The sequence below is a fragment of the Arachis duranensis genome, chromosome 6 (genome assembly GCF_000817695.3).
Source record: "Arachis duranensis cultivar V14167 chromosome 6, aradu.V14167.gnm2.J7QH, whole genome shotgun sequence".
Classification (NCBI taxonomy): domain Eukaryota; kingdom Viridiplantae; phylum Streptophyta; class Magnoliopsida; order Fabales; family Fabaceae; genus Arachis; species Arachis duranensis.
The window spans coordinates 73,827,113-73,845,680 of record NC_029777.3 but is presented as its reverse complement, the minus strand read 5'-3'; the positions used below and the strand labels follow the sequence as shown (position 1 = coordinate 73,845,680).

At 38.0% G+C, this 18,568-nt stretch overlaps 1 protein-coding gene across 1 annotated transcript; it reads right to left on the bottom strand.

Annotated features, from left to right (window-relative positions):
• Positions 1-6,188: 6,188 nt before the first annotated feature.
• On the bottom strand, positions 6,189-6,650 carry LOC107494099 (uncharacterized). Its single transcript, XM_016115135.1, has one exon. The coding sequence runs from the start codon at positions 6,648-6,650 to the stop codon at positions 6,189-6,191; it is 462 nt and encodes a 153-aa protein (XP_015970621.1).
• Positions 6,651-18,568: the final 11,918 nt, after the last annotated feature.

Sequence of the window (18,568 nt, the reverse complement as noted above, 5' to 3'; positions counted from 1 at the left end):
AGGATTTTTGAAAAATTAGTTTTAAAATTTTCGAAAACATTAAAAGAAAAATGAAAAAGATAAGATAGAAAGATATGATTGATGAAAGATGATATGAAAAAGATAAGATTTTAAAATTTAAAAGGGATGAAAAAGATAGCCATACAAAATTATGAATTAAAACATGAAAATTTGAAAAAAAAATCGAATTGGAAACAAAATTACCTCCCTTGTGTCATCCCGGCGTTAAACGCCCATAATGCTATCCATTTTGGCGTTTAACGCCCACTTGACTGCCTCTTTGGGCGTTTAACGCCCAGCCAGATATCCTGACTGGCGTTAAATGCCAAAAATCCTTCTTTATTGGGCGTTTTTCTAAATGCCCAGAATGCTGCCCTTTCTGGTGTTAAACGCCCAGAATGATACCTTTACTGGCGTTAAACGCCCATAATGATAGCCATTCTGGCGTTTAACGCCCAAAACACCTCTTTACTGGCGTTTTAACGCCAGTAAGCTCTTTTTCTCTGTGATTCCTCTGCTTTATGTTCTAATCCTCATTTATCTGTATTATTTATTGAAAAGATATATAATTTTTTATTTATTTTTTAATTTAAAATTTTGACTTGACCAACAAGAAACAACTAAATTTTAAAAATTTTTGACCAAGTCAACTCAAAATTTCGAAGATTATGAGAATAAAAAGGAAAAGATATTTTTTTACTTTTGAATTTTGAATGAAGAGAGAGAAAAACAACAAAATGAAACAAAACATAAAATTTTAAGATCAAAACAAATAATGCATGCAAGAACACTTTGAATGTCAAGATGAACACCAAGAACACTTTGAAGATCATGATGAACATCAAGAACATATTTTTGAAAATTTTTAAGAAAAGAAAGACATGCAAGGCACCAAACTTAGAAATTTTGAATGTTTAGACACTATGGATTCGAAAATGCAAATAAAAAACAACATCAAACACAAAACAAGATAATCATAAGATTAAACAAAGAAAATCATCAAGAACAACTTGAAGATCAAGAAAGAACGCATGATGAATTTTCAAAAATCTAAGAAAGATTAAAGACATGCAAGACACCAAACTTAAAATTTGACACTAGACTCAAACAAGAAACACAAATTTTTTTTTGTTTTTACGATTTTATTAAATTTTTTTGTATTTTTCGAAAATAAAAATAAAAAGCTTAAACATAAAATAAAATTACCCAATCTAAGCAACAAGATGAACCGTCAGTTGTCCAAACTTGAACAATCCCCAGCAACAGCGCCAAAAACTTGGTGCACAGAATTGTGATTCACACTTTTACAACTTCGGTACAACTAACCAGCAAGTGCACTGGGTCGTCCAAGTAATAAAACCTTACTTGAGTAAGGGTCGATCCCACGGAGATTGCCGGCTGAAAGCAAGCTATGGTCATCCTGTAAATCTTAGTCAGGCAGATTCAATTGGTTATGAGTTTTGATAATTGAAAGATAAATAAAACATAAATTAAAATAAAGATACTTATGTAATTCATTTGTGGGAATTTCAGATAAGCGTTTGGAGATACTTTGTTGCTTTTGAACCTCTACTTTCCTACTGTCTTCATCTAATCATGCGTACTCCCTTCCATGGCAAGTTGTATGTTGGTGGATCACCGTTGTCAATAGCTACCATCTGTCCTCTCAGTGAAAATGGTCCAGCTACGATTTCTATACGGCTAATCAACTGTCGGATTTCTCATCTCGGATGAAAAATACCAGGCACAGCTACCGCACGGCTAATCATCTATCGGTTCTAACTTGTGTCAGAATAAGATCTCTCTATTCTTTTGCACACTGTCACTGCACCCAATATTCGTGAGTTTGAAGCTCATCACAGTCATCCCATCCCAGATCTTACTCGAAATACCATAGACAAGGTTTAGACTTTCTGGATCTCAGGAATGCTGCCAATTGATTCTAGCCTATACCACAAAGGTTCTAACCTCACGGACTCGGTCCGTGGATCAGAGCCCCAAGAGACTATACTCTGGCTGTCGTCCAATGACTACATTGAACATCATATAGACCGCTTGTGGTTCTCAGGCACTCGGATCTTGGCTAAGCGAGTAACGAAGATAGTGGGTGATTGTCACAGATCACCCCTTCATTCTGACTTAACTGAATTAAGTACGCGATTATATCTTAGAGAAGAAGTAAGCGTGAATTGAAAGAGAAACAATAGTACTTGCATTAATTCATGAAGAATAGCAGAGTTCCGCACCTTAATCTATGAGGTGTAGAAACTCTACCGTTGGAAAATACATAAGAGAAAATAGCCTAGGCATGGCCGTGAGGCCAGCCAAGCATAAATTTGATCAAAAGATCAAAAAAGGATCAAAAGCATCAATACAATATTAAAAAGTGCTATTTATACTAAACTAGTTACTAGGGATTACAGAAAATAAGTAACTAAGTGCAGATAGTGTATAAATCTACTTCCGGGGCCCACTTGGTGTGTGCTTGGGCTGAGCATTGAGCTTTACACATACATGGGCTTTTTCTGGAGTTAAAAGCCAGCTTGGATGCCAGTTTGGGCGTTTAACTCCAGCTCTGGTGCCAGTTTGGGTGTTTTATGCCAGAAAAGGGTCTCTGGTTAGTGTTTGAACGGCAGTTTGAGCCATCAAATCTCGAAAAAAAGTATGAACTATTATACATTGCTGGAAAGCCCAAGATGTTATCTTTCCAGCCCAATTGAGAGCGCACCCATTGGATTTCTGTAGCTCCAGAAAAACGCATTTGAATGTAGGGAGGTCAGAATCCAACAGCATCTGCAGCCCTTTCTCAGCCTCTGAATCAGATTTTTGCTCAGGTCCCTCAATTTCAGCCAGAAAATACCTGAAATTATAGAAAAATACACAAACTCATAGTAAAGTCTAGAAATGTGATTTTTGCATAAAAACTAATAAAAATATAATAAAAAGTAAATAAAACATACTAAAAACTATGTAAAAACAATACCAAAAAGCGTATGAATTATTCACTCATCAGTACGCACAGGTGTTTGCGTACGCACACATGCTAATTTTCTTCTTGTGCGTACGCACAGGATGTCATGCGTACGCACACATGGTTTTGTGGTTCTTGTGCGTACGCACAGCAGGTTGTGCGCACGCACACTCCAATGTGTGCTTCTCCTTTGTTTTCTTCATGTTTTCTCCCTTTGTACATGCTTCCTTCCACTTTTGGCTATCCATTCTTGCCTCCAAGGCCTGAAATCACTCGCAAATATGTCATGGCATCAAATGGAATAAAAGTGGAATTAAATTGCTCATTTCAAGCACAAAAATGCATGTTTTCACATTTAGGCTCAAATTGGGGACAAAACACAAAAGTATGCTATTTGGTGCTTAAGTGTGAGTTCATGTGATGAAATCCATCCAAATTGAGTCAAAATATACAATCAAATTGAGTGCATAAAAGTAATTACAGAAAGAGAAAATAGATCCAAGTCTAGTGTGTAAAGTGTGTAAGTCTCTGTATGCTGTGTATCCCCCCTTTTGAAGTTCAAAACTCCACTTATTTATACTACTCTCTGATCTTCAAGTGAGTCTCCAAGTACTTGGATGTGGGCCCTTGGCCTTAGTTGAAGCAGTTAGTAAACTCTTTGGGTTTTTCTCAACTTTCTAGAAGGTGTTAGTTGAGGCAATATTGGCGTTAGTGTGGATGTTGGTGTAGCTAACATTGCATGGTCGCTGGCGTTAATGCTGGCATTAGTGGCGTTAACGTGGCAACGCCACAATTCTTCCTTGCTCCAGCATTATCGCTGGTGTTAGTGGCACTAACGTGACCACTAACACCACACCTTGCTCTTGGCCAGTGTTGCTCTTGGCGTTAGTGGCATTAACGTGGCCACTAACGCTATCAATCTTCCCTTGTGGCCCCTGTTGCTGCCGTTAGTGGCACCAATGCCACTACTAACTTCACCAATCTTGCCTTGTGTCATGTTAGCACTGGCGTTAGTGGCACTAACGCCAATCCTTCCTTGGAGTGATGCCATCGCTGGCGTTAGTGAGAGGCTAACTCCACCACTAACGCCACTTTTCCTTGCTTCCCTTACGTTAATACTGGCGTTAGTGGCATTAACGTGGCCACTAACGCCACTCCTCCTTGAATGATGGTGTTGACACTGGCGTTAGTGGCATTAACTTGGCCACTAATGCCACAAGCCATCCATTGCCCACGTTGTTGCTGGCGTTCGTGTGCTTAACTTGGCCACTAACGCCACCTTGTCTCTGCTTCTTCCTTGCTTGTAATCAATCAAACGAGTGCATCAAAGCCTTGCTATAATCATAAGATAATGCATTGTTCATTGCATCAATTAGTTATTTGCATTAATTTCATGAAAATGTATATAATTCACTATGTTTGATTGAATCAAGACATGCATATATAACTCATCCAAATGCTTGCTTATTGTATAAGAAAATGCATGAAACTATTCTAAAACATACTAAAAATGGCTTGTAAAACTAGACAAGATGCTCTGGCATCATAACATCAACTTAAATTTTGCTTGTCCCCAAGCAAGTGATAAACATAAGAAAAATGAATGAGAATACAGAGAGATACAAGTCCTTATTGAGAGATTTCAAGTCTTGGTTCATGGGGTTTCATGCATGACAACTTAGGTTCAAACTCTTATTGGTTTCTAAACTATAGTATGCTCTTAGGTACTAACTCTGTTGCCTTCTATGAGACTCTTATTCTTTGATCCTTAGCTTAACTTTGCTTTCCTTTTCTTCTTGCTAGAGGCTTCTTACTTTATTTAGCTAAGTACTCTGTGTTATGGCAGCTCTTTATGATAAGCTTTTAGCCAACACTTCTAAACCAGTTGGTTCAAGGTGCTAGGTGTTGAAACACCTCTGACAACTTACTTACTCAAGCCTCTCCTCAATACATACACCCCACAGGCACATGGCTTGTAACTTATCCCTAAGACATTGGTACCCAATACCTCTTTGGGTTACTAAATGCTTTGTAGCAAGGTTGCTCTTGATAGTGAACTTTTAGGTGATAATCCCGGGTTAGTTAACCCAAGTTATCAAGTGATGAAAAACTCATTAGAACCTAATCATCCAAGCATATCCATGTACAAAAACACCATAGGCACATATCTCAGGATTCAAGCTATTGGTGCCTAACTTTATTGCTTGCTCTCTTCTTTTTTTTTTTCATTTTCTTTCTTTTTTTTTAGGATCTTTTTATTCATTTATGTTTCATAAAATGCACATTAAGCTCATACTTAAAGAGATATTCAATCCTTCACCCTTATTAGTGAACCAACTTAGTTAGCAAATACCACCACATAACCTTAGGACCTTATTCATCTTCTACTAAGTTAGACTTTTACTCTTCTGTTACATAACATTTCTTTTATTGAAACTTAAGAAACAAAGCATACAATCCAAATAAGGTGAAATGATATAGGCATTATGCTAACAAGCCAAAATAACATAAAAGAAACTAAGTGCAAATGACTGAATTGAAAACAGGGTACAATTGCACTTCCAACTAAACCACTTCAAACTGGAGACAGTTAAGTAACAACAAAACCTCTTGGTGTCTTCTTGCTCGCTCCTACCCATCATCACTTTTGACCTTTATGTCCTTCTTTTGTCTTTCCACATGATGATGCCTGTTATCCCCAAAGAGATGAAATGACTGCCTGTAAGAGTATTGGAAGTTGCTTGTTTCCCAAGCACTTGAGAGATGGTTAGCATACATGTATGCTTGTGATTTTCTGAACTTAAGTTGGCGTCTGAACACCAAACTTAGTTCCTTCCCTACCTCTATATGTAGCAATTGAATACATGCAAGAAACATCATGTGCTTTTATTAAGAAAACAAACTATGAACTAGAAGTGAACAACTGTTAAGTAGTTTCTATAATTGTTTAGAGTTAGTGACTAGTCAAGTTATTTGGAGGGTTGCAATGTGTTTTCATGAAATCTGTGGTAGAACACCAAACTTAGCATCACACATTCACCCTTGAATTGTTTTCTTATGATATCATTTTGATGTGCAATACCAAACTTAGCTCCTTACAATACAGGGAAATCTACTTAACTCTGTTATTGAAAAAAATAAGAAAAGAAAGTTACCTCTGGTTGGGTTGCCTTCCAACAAGCACTTCTTTAATGTCATTAACTTCACGGTTGTTATCTCAGCTGAGATTGTACTTCATCTTGGGGATTTCCCCCATGTTGCCCAGATAATGTTTGAGCCTTTGTCCATTCACCGTAAAGGTTCGCTGTGAGCTTTCCTCCATGATCTCTATGTGTCCATAAGGTGAAACCTTGGTGACCAGAAAGGGTCTTGACCACCTTGACCTTAACCTCCCAAGAAAGAGCTTCAACTTGGAATTGTAGATGAGAACCTTCTGTCCTTCTACAAAACTCCTTGGTGCTAGCCTTTGATCATGCCATTTCTTTACCTTCTCCTTATAGATCTTGGCATTCTCATAGGCTTGGGATCTGAATTCCTCTAATTCATTTAGTTGCAAGATCTTTCTTTCACCAGCAGTATTATTATCAAAATTCAGTAACTTGAGGGCCCAAAATGCTCTGTGTTCAAGCTCCACTGAAAGATGACAAGCTTTTCCATACACCAATTGGTATGGGGACATTCCAATTGGTGTTTTGAAGGCTGTTCTATAGGCCCAAAGTGCATCATATAGCTTCTTCGACAGCCTTTCCTTGAAGCCCGTATGGTTTTCTCAAGGATTCTCTTGAGTTCTCTGTTGGATATTTCTGTTTGTCCACTGGTTTAAGGGTAATAAGGTGTTGCCACCTTATGTTTAATCCCATATCTGAGGAGGATGGTTTCTAATGGTCTGTTACAGAAATGGCTTCCTCCATCACTTATGAGATCCTTAGGGACCCCAAACCTACTGAATATGTTTTTTCTAAGGAAGTTTATCACTACCTTGTTGTCATTTGTTGGAGTTGCTATTACCTCTACCCACTTGGATACATAATCCACTGCCACTAGAATGTATTTATTCGAGTATGATGTTGGGAATGATCCCATGAAATCAATCTCCCACACATCGAATAACTCAAGTTCTAAGATGAAATTCTGTGGCATTTTGTTCTTTCTTGGTAGATTCTAGCCCTCTGGCACTCATTGCATTTCTTCACTAGTTCCCTTGCATCCTTGAAAATGGTGGGTAAAAAGAACCCACATCGTAGTACCTTGGCTGTAGTTCTTTCTCCTCCAAAATGTCCTCCATAACAGGAACCATGACAGTTCCATAAAACTTCTTGCCCTTCTTCCTCTGAGATGCACCTTCTAAGTATTCCATCAGAACATCTTTTGAAGAGATATGGTTCATCCCAAATGAAATATTTGGCATTATTGACGAGCTTTCTCTTTTGATGTTTCTCGATTTCCAAAGGCAGCTCCTCAGTGGCCTTGAAATTGGCAATATCCGCGAACCATGGTACCCTCTGAATCAACATCAATTACTCATCCGAAAAATATTCATTCACACAAGAGGTGTGTGCTTTGCTTTCTTCACATGGGATTCTTGACAGGTGGTCTACTACCTTGTTCTCTACTCCTTTCCTATCTTTGATCTCAATGTTGAACTCTTGAAGTAGTAATATCCACCTTATCAATCTTGGTTTGGACTCTTGCTTGGCAAGCAGATATTTTAGTGATGCATGATCAGTAAAAACAATCACTTTAGAACCAATGAGGTATGATCTAAATTTATCAAATGCAAACACTATGGCCAGCAATTCTTTCTCAGTGGTGGTGTAATTCTTTTGAGCTTCATTAAGGACTTTGTCGGCATAATATATGACATACACTAATTTATCTTTTCTCTGTCCCAATACTGTCCCAATAGCAAAGTCTGATGCATCACACATCAGCTCAAAAGGTAAATCCTAGTTAGGTGGGGCTATGATGGGTGCAGAGGAAAGCTTTCTTTTGAGATTCTCAAAAGCCAGCATGCACTCTTGATAAAAAACAATAGGTACATCAGAGACAAATAAGTTACTCAAAGGTTTGACAATTTTTGAAAAGTTTATAATGAACCTTTTGTAGAAACCAGCATGTCCTAGAAAGCTCCTAATTGCTTTAACATTATTAGGTGGAGGTAATTTCTCAATTACTTCCACTTTGGCTCTATCCACCTCTATGCCTTTATGAGAGATTTTGTGACCAAGGACTATTCCTTCAGTTACCATAAAATGGCATTTTTTTCAATTCAAAACAAGGTTAGTCTCTTGGCATCTCTTTAGCACCAAGGCAATGTGGTACAAGCAATTAGGAAAAGAATTTTCGAACATTGAAAAATCATCCATAAACACCTCAATAAAATTTTCAATCATATCTGAAAATATAGATAGCATGCATCTTTGGAAAGTGGCGGGTGCATTGCACAATCCAAAGGGCATGCGTCTATAAGCAAAGACACCATATGGGCAAGTGAAACAGGTTTCCTCTTGGTTCTTTGGGTCAACTACAATCTGGTTGTAGTCTGAATAGCCGTCCAAGAAGCAGTAGTATTCATGCCCGGCAAGTCTCTCCAACATTTGGTCCATGAAAGGGAATGGAAAGTGGTCCTTTCGTGTAGCCTCATTGAGCTTTCTGTAGTTTATGCACATCTGCCATCCAGTGACAGTTCTTGTAGGAATAAGCTCATTCTTCTCATTGGGTACCACTGTTATCCCTCCTTTCTTTGGCACTACTTGCATGGGGCTCACCCAAGGGCTATCTGAAATGGGGTAGATAACCACTGCTTGCCATAGCTTCAACACCTCCATTTGTACCACTATTTTTATGACTGGGTTCAATCTCCTTTGTGGTTGAATGGATGGCTTGGCATCATTCTCCAAGAGAATCTTATGCATACACATGGAGGGACTTATCCCCTTCAAATCTGCAAGGGTCCATCCAATAGCATCTCTATGCTTTTATGGCACTTCAATCAACTCCTTCTCTTATTCTACACTTAAGGTGGAATTGATGATCAATGGGTAAGTTTCATTACTCCCCAAGTAAGCATATTTGAGAGTGGGAGGTAATATTTTTAGTTCCAGTTTGGGTGCTTCCATTTCCTCCTTTTTCTCTTCCAACATGATTACAGTGATCATGTCTGTTGGTTGGATTGGCGGATTTTCATTACTTGATTGTTAATCTTCTTCTACTACTTCTTCAAGTTCCTCTGCTTCTAGGACTTCTTGTACAGAGGACTCAATTGCATCCAGCAGCATGCATTCTCCAAGTGGTTTGTTTGGGTAACTCATGGCTTTGAATATATTAAAGACCATTTTCTCTTCATGTAGTCTAAGAACCAATTCTCTTTTTTAGACATCAATGATTGCTCCAGCTGTTGCTGAGAATCAGAATAATTGAAGCTTTGGCCTCTTCCTCCATATCCAACACTACAAAGTCTGCTGAAAATATGAAGTTTTCCATCTTCATTAGCAAATCATCTACTATCCCGTGAGGAAACTTGAAGGATCTATCTGCCAATTAAAGTGCCATTCTTGTTGGTTTAGCTTTCTCAATCTTCGTTTTCTTCATCATTGCTAAGGACATCAAATTAATGCTAGCTTCCAAATCACATAGGGCTTTCTCCACAGTGATGTTCCCTATAACACAAGGGATTTGGAAGCTCCCAGGATCCTTCAATTTTTGAGGTAGCTTTCATTGAATGATGGCACTGCACTCCTCGATTAATACCACTGTTTCATCACTTCTCCAATCCCTCTTCTTGGTCATTGATTCCTTCAAAAACTTAGCGTAAAGAGGCATTTACTCTAATGCTTCAGCAAAAGGGACGTTAATTTGGAGTTTCTTGAAGATCTCCAAAAATCTGGAGAATTGGGCATCCTTCCCATCCTTCCTTAAACGTGGGTAAAGAGCTTTTGGGATGTAAGGCTTCAGAACCTCTTTTTCCTTGGGTGGTTTGGAGACATGTGCTTCTTCTTCTTTTTTGTCCCTTGGGCTTTCATTAGCTTCCTTTTCTTGTGTTTCATTTGAAGCTTCCTTCACTACCTTCTTACTCCTTAGTGTAATGGCCTTACATTCTTCCATTGGGTTGGCCATAGTGTCGCTAGGAAAATTGTGGGTGGGCATGGGAATTTACTTGGAAAGATATCCTACCTGTGCCTCGAGCTTCTTGATGGCAGCTTCTTGGTTTTTGCATACTAGACCTTACTTCCTCTAATAGCTTTCCTAATAGATTCTCTATCTTTGATACCTTATCTTCAGAGGGAGGATGTAAAATTGGGCTGGAAATTGGAGGTTGAGGATGGCTATTCTGTGCTTGATAGTGAGGATGGAAGGAAGTGTTATGTGGGGCTTGATATGGTCTTTGGTCAGAGGGTTGATAATTGGGATTATTGTAATGGTTAGAGTTTTGTCACCTGTGGTCTTGGGTCTAGTTTTGCTGGCCTCCCCACCCAAATTTTGGGTGGTTCTTCCAACCAGGGTTGTAAGTTTTGGAGTGAGGATCATAGGGTTGTCTTGATGAGTTTCCAACGTAATTCACTTGTTCCCAATCACATCCTTTATCTGTGAAACTTTCCTTTTGAACTGGTGGTTGGGTGTTGATTGCTGCAACCTGAGTTTTCTCTATTTGTTTGGTGAAAACTACCAATTGATTGGTGATCAGTTTGTTCAGAACTAACAGAGCATCCACTTGGCTTAACTCCATCACTCCCCTCTTGGAATTCCTATATGATGCATAGAAGTACTCATTATTGGTCACTGTTTCTATGATGTTTTTGGCCTCCTCAATGGTCTTCTTGGTATTAAGAGAGCCTCCTAATGAGTGGTCCAGCGCCTTCTTTGCCTTTTGAGATAAACCTTTATAGAAAATGTGTAATTAAACCCACTCATTAAACATGTCAGGGGGACATCTTCTTGTTAGCTCCTTATACCTCTCCCAAGCTTCATAGAGGGTTTCCCCATCTAGTTGCCTGAAGGTTTGCACCTCTGTCCACAGCTTGATGATCCTTTAGGGAGGGTAGAATTTTGTTAGGAATTTGTTCACCACATCATCCCACATGGTAAGGCTTTCCTTGGGAAAGGATTCAAGCCACTTGTATGCCTTGTCCCTAAGAGAGAAAGGGAACAAGAGCAATCTATAGATCTCTTGAGGAACACCATTAGTTTTTATAGTGTCACTGATTCTCAGAAAAAGTGGACAAGTGCTGATTAGGATCCTCTTGAGCTCTCCCTCCAATTTGAAAGTTGTTTTGGATAAGGGTGATCAGTTGTAGCTTGAGTTCGAAGTTATTGACATGAACACTTGGTGTCAGGATGCTGCTTCCACAATTCCCAGGGTTGGGATTGATGAAGGAGCCTAACACTCTTTTTACTGGTCCAGCATTGTTACCACCACCCTTACCATGGTGTTTGTGCACTTCTTCTTCCATGGTCATGTCTAGATCTTCTTCCACCTCTTCTTCACCAACTATTCCTTTACCTCTTGCTTCTCTCCTTAGTCTAAGGAAGGTCCTCTCAATTTCGGAATCAAAGGAGGTTGATACTCCCTTCCTCCCTCCTGGCATACACAAACAACAACACAATAAAACTAGGTGAAGGAAATCACTCTGTTAAAAGAGTGGAGTTAGAGTTAGTTGATGCAATTTATCAAATAGTTAGCGGATTAGAAGTCAGCTGAGTGTATATTCAATGAAAAGTGAATGAAATTGCTAAAAATTAAAATGAATCAACTAAGTTAGAGTGGTTAGCGAGAAATGAAAAGAAAATGTTCAATCTAGGAATCACTTAACTTAGCAATTGTCAATACAAAATTAATTCCCGACAACGACATCATAAACTTGATCGTGGAATTTTGTATCTCTACAATATTCCTTCAGCAAGTATACCGAATTGTCGTCAAGTAAAAACTCACAATAAAGTGATGTCAAATCCCACAGATATTGATTGTTGAGCAATTATAGTCAAAGAGATAATCTAGTTGAACGGAGCATAATTGTGTATAGATTGCAAGAATTTAATTGGCAAGAAACGTAAATAACAAGAAATGTAAATGACTAGAAGGTAAATTACAGAATTAAATTGCATGAATATAAATTGCTTGAATGAAAATGGCAGAAAGTAAATAACAGGAAATAAATGGGAATGGGGTAATTAGCATAAAAGTAGATAAACAGAATGTAAGAATAGGGAAATAAGAATGGGGAAGTTCATTGGGTTCAAGAGATATTACATTCTCTGAATTCCTCAATCCATACAACTCATTGATCTCTTGGTAATATTAAGTTATTGAATCCCAATTTCTTGGCAATTTAATCTCTCTAAGCTTGAACAATTGCCCAATTCCTTGATCTAATTGCTCATAAGAAGAGATGAAATATGGTCACTGATTATACCACATACTTTCCTAGGTCAAAGTATTGAGCGGATTATATGTCACTATATCCACCCATCCCCTAATCTAGTTCAGTATGAGAAAGCATTTCTAGCATGATTCCATCATTCCTCTTCTAAGGTTCAGATGGAATCCAAGTATGAATAATTTCTCTTCCGAGATAATTGAACAATTGGATGAAGTATGAAAGCTTTCAAGTAAATCAAAGAGAATGAATAGAAGAAGAAAAAAACTCATTATTGATCCATCAAATTATAATAGAGCTCCCTCCCCCAATGAAGAAGGGGTTTAGCTGTTCATAGCTCTAGAAAACTCAGATGAAAAGTAAAAGTGCATGAAAGTAATTATAGAAAGAGAGAATAGATCAAAGTCTAGTGTGTAAAGTGTGTGAGTATCTCTGTATGCTGTGTATCCCCGCCCCCTTTTGAAGTTCAAAACGGCACTTATTTATACTACACTCTGATCTTCAAGTGAGTTGGTACACGAATCTCCACACTCCGTACAGTTGTACCAGCAAGTGCACTGGGTCGTCCAAGTAATACCTCAGCGAGTCAGGGTCGATCCCACGAGGATTGTGGTTTGAAGCAAGCTATGGTTATCTTGCAAGTCTTAGTTAGGCAAATCAGAAGGTTGAAAGATTGAGGCTTAATTGCATTAAAGGAATAAAGAAAAGTGTATAAAATACTTTATGAATTAAATAATACTGAGGGATAGGAATATAGTTGAGGATTGGAGTTGCTTTGTCTTTCTGGATTAACTCTGGTATTACTGCCTTCTTTGCTTGTGAGTGATTTCTTCAATAGCATGCTGTATGTGATTGACACCATGGGATGTGGTCATCAATCTTCTCTGCTCCAAATTAAACACCATTGGCCGTGGTCATCCAATCTGACAGAGGATGAAGCTCTAGTAGTTCATTCTCTTGATGATCCTACTCAAAACGCCATAGACAAGTTCGAATCTTCCGGATCAGAGAATGCTGCTTCTTTGGGTTCTAGCCTATACCACAGAAACCCTAGTCTCCCCAGAAATAGGCTGAACTGGTGTCTCGAGAAGTCCCCAATGAAGTCGTGGATTAGTCGTCTAAGAGATGTATAAACATAGCTGGCGGTTTATGCTTTTCAGTCACGTATTCACATGAACCCAAGTAGACGCGGGTGTTTGTCAGGCACGTTCATCTTAGTATGATGAACAGAGCTGATTGTCACTGATCATCCTATTCACCATGTTGAATAACAAATATACATCTTAGAAATAAATCAAACACGAATCGAAGAAGAAATAGTAATACTTTTATTAATTCATAGGACTCAGCAGGGCTCCTCTCTTCAACCTAGGAGGTTTACAAACTCGTACTGAAAGGAAATACAATGCAAAACTCAAAATTAATGTGTGTCCTTCCTTTCGAAGAATGTAAAATAACACTTATATACTAAATAGATGACTAGCAAGTGTAAATCAGTCTATTTAGTGCTAAAATCCACTTCTGGGGCCTACTTGGTGAGTGTTTGGGCTGAGCTTTGATGAGATCCACGTGCTAGGGGACCTCTAGGGCATGGAACGCTGGCTAGAGGGTCCTCTTTGGGCGTTTGGACGCTGGTCTCTGCTCCTTGGGTGCTGGATGCCTGGAAGGGGACAGGAAGCTGGCGTTGGATGCTAGTTTTGGGCCTTCTAATATGGAGCAAAATATGGAATATTATACATTGCTGAAAAGCTCTGGAAGTTGGATTTTCACAGCCGTTTAGAATGCTCCATTTGCACTATTGTAGCTCCAGAAAAGCTCTTCCAAGTGAAAGGAGGTCAGATCCAGATAGCATCTGCAGTGCTTTCTCTGTCTCTAAATCAAACTTTTGCTCGAGCTCCTCAATTTCAGCCAGAAAATACCTGAAATTGCACAAAAACACACAAACTCAAAGTAGAATTCAAAAATGTGAATTTAACACTAAAACCTATAAAAACTTAATAAAAATTAAACAAAAGATGCTAAAAACTATATGAAAATGATACCAAAAAGCGTATAAAATATCCACTCATCATGAGTCTTCAAGTACTTGGATGTGGCCTCTTGGCCTTAGTTGAAGCAGTTAGCAAACTCTTTGGGCTTTTCTCAGCTTTCTGGAAGGTGTTAGCTGAGGCAGGATTGGTGTTAGTGTGGACGTTGGTGTAGCTAACGTTGCATTGTCGCTGGTGTTAATGCTGGCGTTAGTGGCATTAAGGTGGCCACTAACACCATAATTCTTCCTTGCTCCAGCATTATCGTTGGCGTTAGTGGCACTAACGTGGCCACTAATGCCACACCTTGCTCTTGGCCAGCGTTGCTCTTGGTGTTAGTGGCATTAACGTGGCCACAAATGCCACCTATCTTGCCTTGTGTCACATTAGCACTGGCGTTAGTGGCACTAACTTTGCCACTAACGCCAATCCTTCCTTGGAGTGATGCCATCGCTGGTGTTTGTGAGTGGCTAACTTCTTGAGGCTCGCATTGACACTGGCGTTAGTGGCGTTAATAGGGCCACTAATGCTACTTCTCCTTGAATACTGGCGTTAGTGAAGTTAATGTGACCACTAACGCCACTCCTCCTTGAATGCTGGCGTTGTTGCTGGCGTTAGTGTGCCTAACTTGGCCACTAATGCCACCTTGTCTCTGCTTCTTCCTTGCATGTAATCAATCAAAGGAGTGTATCAAAACCTTGCAATAATCACAAGATAATGCATCATTCATTGCATCAATTAGTTATTTGCATTGATCTCATGAAAATGTAAATAATTCACTATGTTTGATTGAATCAAGACATGCATATATAACTCATCCAAATGCTTGCTTATAACTAAGAAAATGCATGAAACTATTCTAAAACATACTAAAAATGGCTTGTAAAACTAGCCAAGATGCCCTAACATCAAAGATCTCTGAGTCAAAGCTCAACAAAAGTTTGTTTCCTCATTTGTGCATCACCGAGGATCAAGCAGAAAAGCTCTAAGGTCACATGCATGGAAGAGGAAACCATGGAGAACATGAAGCCACCTTGGGTCAGAGCTTCATCAATGGTCAAAATCAATTCTTGGGTTCAAAGTCAAGATTAATGGTCAAGATTGAAGAAGATGGATGAAAAAGGATGAGAGAGGTACATGCAAGCAGGTTCGGGTTCCCTCTCTCTCTCTCTCTCTCCTCTGTTCAAGCCGCTTGATGAGCGGATAATTTATACATTTTTTGGCATTGTTTTTAGTATGTTTTAGTTAGTTTTTATTATATTTTTATTAGTTTTTAGTTAAAATTCACTTTTCTGGACTTTACTATGAGTTTGTGTATTTTTCTGTGATTTCAGGTATTTTCTGGCTGAAATTAAAGGACCTGAGCAAAAATTGAAGGGCTTTCCAGCAATATATAATAGTTCATACTTTGCGTTGGAAAGGGACAAAGCATCTCCATACGCTTATCTGAAATTCTCACCAATGAATTACATAAGTATCTCTATCTTTATTTTATGTCTTATTTATCTTTTAATCATTCATCCTCCATAACCATTTGAATCCGCCTGACTGAGATTTACAAGATGACCATAGCTTGCTTCATACCAACAATCTCCGTGGGATCGACCCTTACTCGCGTAAGGTTTATTACTTGGACGGTTTCAAGGTGATGTTTTTATCATCACCAAAGCTGATTGATTTTCATCAATTTAGCTCTTGAATGTAATGTCCTGTTGAAGCTTGGCTAGCCATGTCTAATTTCTTTAGACTAAAGCTTTAGACTAACATTGCACGATTCCTGGAATTCTCATTAAGAATTTTGAATCCTTTATTTTTCTTTTCCACTCAATTTTCAAAAAATCCAAAAAAATTATAAAATCTTAAAACCAAATATAATTTTATGTTTCTTGTTTGAGTCTAGTGTCTCATTTTAAGTTTGGTGTCAATTGCATGTTTCTGTTCTTCTTGCATTTTTCGAATTCATTCATGTGTCTTCATTGATCTTCAAGTTGTTCTTGATGATTTACTTGCTCTGATCTTTAAATTCTCTTGTCTTGAGTATTTTGTTGTTTCTCATATGCATTCTCAATTTGTTAGTGTCAATATACAAACTTCTAAGTTTGGTGTCTTGCATGCATTGTCTATTTGATCTTAGTTGCATTTTGATTATTCCTCATTATTAAAAATTCAAAAAATTTTTAATTTGTGTCTTTTCAAGTCAATAATACAGAGAATTGAAGATTCAGAACATACAGTAGAGGAATTACACAGAAAAAGCTGGGCGTTCAAAACGCCCAGTGAAGAAGGAAAACTGGCGTTTAAACGCCAGCCAGGGTACCTGGCTGGGCGTTTAACGCCCAAAAGGGTAGCATTTTGGGCATTAAACGCCAGAATGGATACCATTCTGGGCGTTTAACGCCATGATGGCACAAGAGGGAAGATTTTGTTTTTAATGCAATTTTTTTTTTCAAGTTTTCATAATTTTTCAAAATCAAATCTTTTTCAAATCATATCTTTTCAATCATATATTTTCAAAATCAATTTCTTTCCATTTTCAAAAATACTTGCTAACAATTAATGATTTGATTCAACATCTCAAGTATGTTGCCTTTTCTGTTGAGAAAGGTTTAATGTCTGAATCATATCTTTTAAATTTCTTGTTAGCCAAGTCATTAATTTTAAAAATCAAAGCTTTTGAAATTGTTTTTCAATCATATCTTTTCAATCATATCTCTTTAAAACCATAATTTTTCAATCATTTTTTCAATCATATCTTTTTAAAACCATAACTTTTCAATCATATCTTCTTAATCACATCTTTTTCAAAATAGTTTTCAATCATATCTTTTTGCTTTCTAATTTCAAAATCTTTTTTCAACTGTCACTTAATTTCTTTCCCAATCTTAGTTTTCAAAAATCAATTACCATTTTTCAAAATTTCTTTTAATTAATTCACTTTAATTTTCGAAAATTTCTTTTCCTTTTCTTACATCCTTCTATTTATGGACTAACACTCCTCCTCAATGCACAATTCGAACTCTATCTCTCTTGATAAGTTCAAATTTTTCTACCTTCTCCTTCTATTCTTCTTTTCCTCTGACACATCAAGGAATCTCTATACTGTGACATAGAGGATTCCATACTTTCTTGTTCTCTTCTCTTTCATATGAGCAGAAACAAAGACAAAGGCATTCTTGTTGAAGCTGACCCTGAACCTGAAAGGACCTTGAAGCGAAAGCTAAGAGAAGCTAAAGCACAATTCTCTGTAGAGGACCTAACAGAAATCTTCAAAGAAGAAGACATGGCAGCCGAAAACAACAACAATGCCAACAATGCAAGGAAGGTGCTGGGTGACTTTACTGCACCTACTCCCGACTTCTATGGGAGAAGCATCTCTATCCCTGCCATTGGAGCAAACAACTTTGAGCTTAAGCCTCAATTAGTTTCTCTAATGCAACAGAATTGCAAGTTCCATGGACTTCCATTGGAAGATCCTCATCAGTTTTTAGCTGAATTCTTGCAAATCTATAACACTGTCAAGACCAATGGGGTTAACCCTGAGGTCTACAGACTTATGCTATTCCCTTTTACTGTAAGAGACAGAACTAGGATATGGTTGGACTCACAACCTAAAGAAAGCCTGAACTCTTGGGAAAAGCTAGTCAATGTCTTATTGGCAAAGTTCTTTCCACCTCAAAAATTGAGTAAGCTTAGAGTGGAAGTCCAAACCTTCAGATAGAAGGAAGGTGAATCCCTCTATGAAGCTTGGGAAAGATACAAATAATTGATCAGAAAGTGTCCTTCTGACATGCTTTCTAAATGGAGCATCATAGGTAGTGTCCTTCTGACATGTTTTCAGAATGGATCATATTAGATATATTCTATTATGGTCTTTTTGAGTTTTCCAAAATGTCATTGGACCATTCTGCAGGTAGATCCATTCACTTAAAGAAAACGCCTACAGAAGCTCAAGAACTTATTGACATGGTTGTAAATAACCAGTTCATGTACACTTCTGAGAGGAATTCCGTGAATAATGGAACACCTCAAAGGAAGGGAATTCTTGAGATTGATGCTCTGAATGCCATATTAGCTAAGAACAAAATATTGACTCAGCAAGTCAATATGATTTCTCAAAGTCTGTCTGGAATGCAAGCTGCACCAGGCAGTACTAAGGACGCTTCATCTGAAGAAGAAGCTTATGATCCTGAGAA

Excerpts from the sequence above, each read along its gene's own strand:
- LOC107494099 (XM_016115135.1), bottom strand. The coding sequence starts at position 6,650 with ATGTCCCCATACCAATTGGTGTATGGAAAAGCTTGTCATCTTTCAGTG.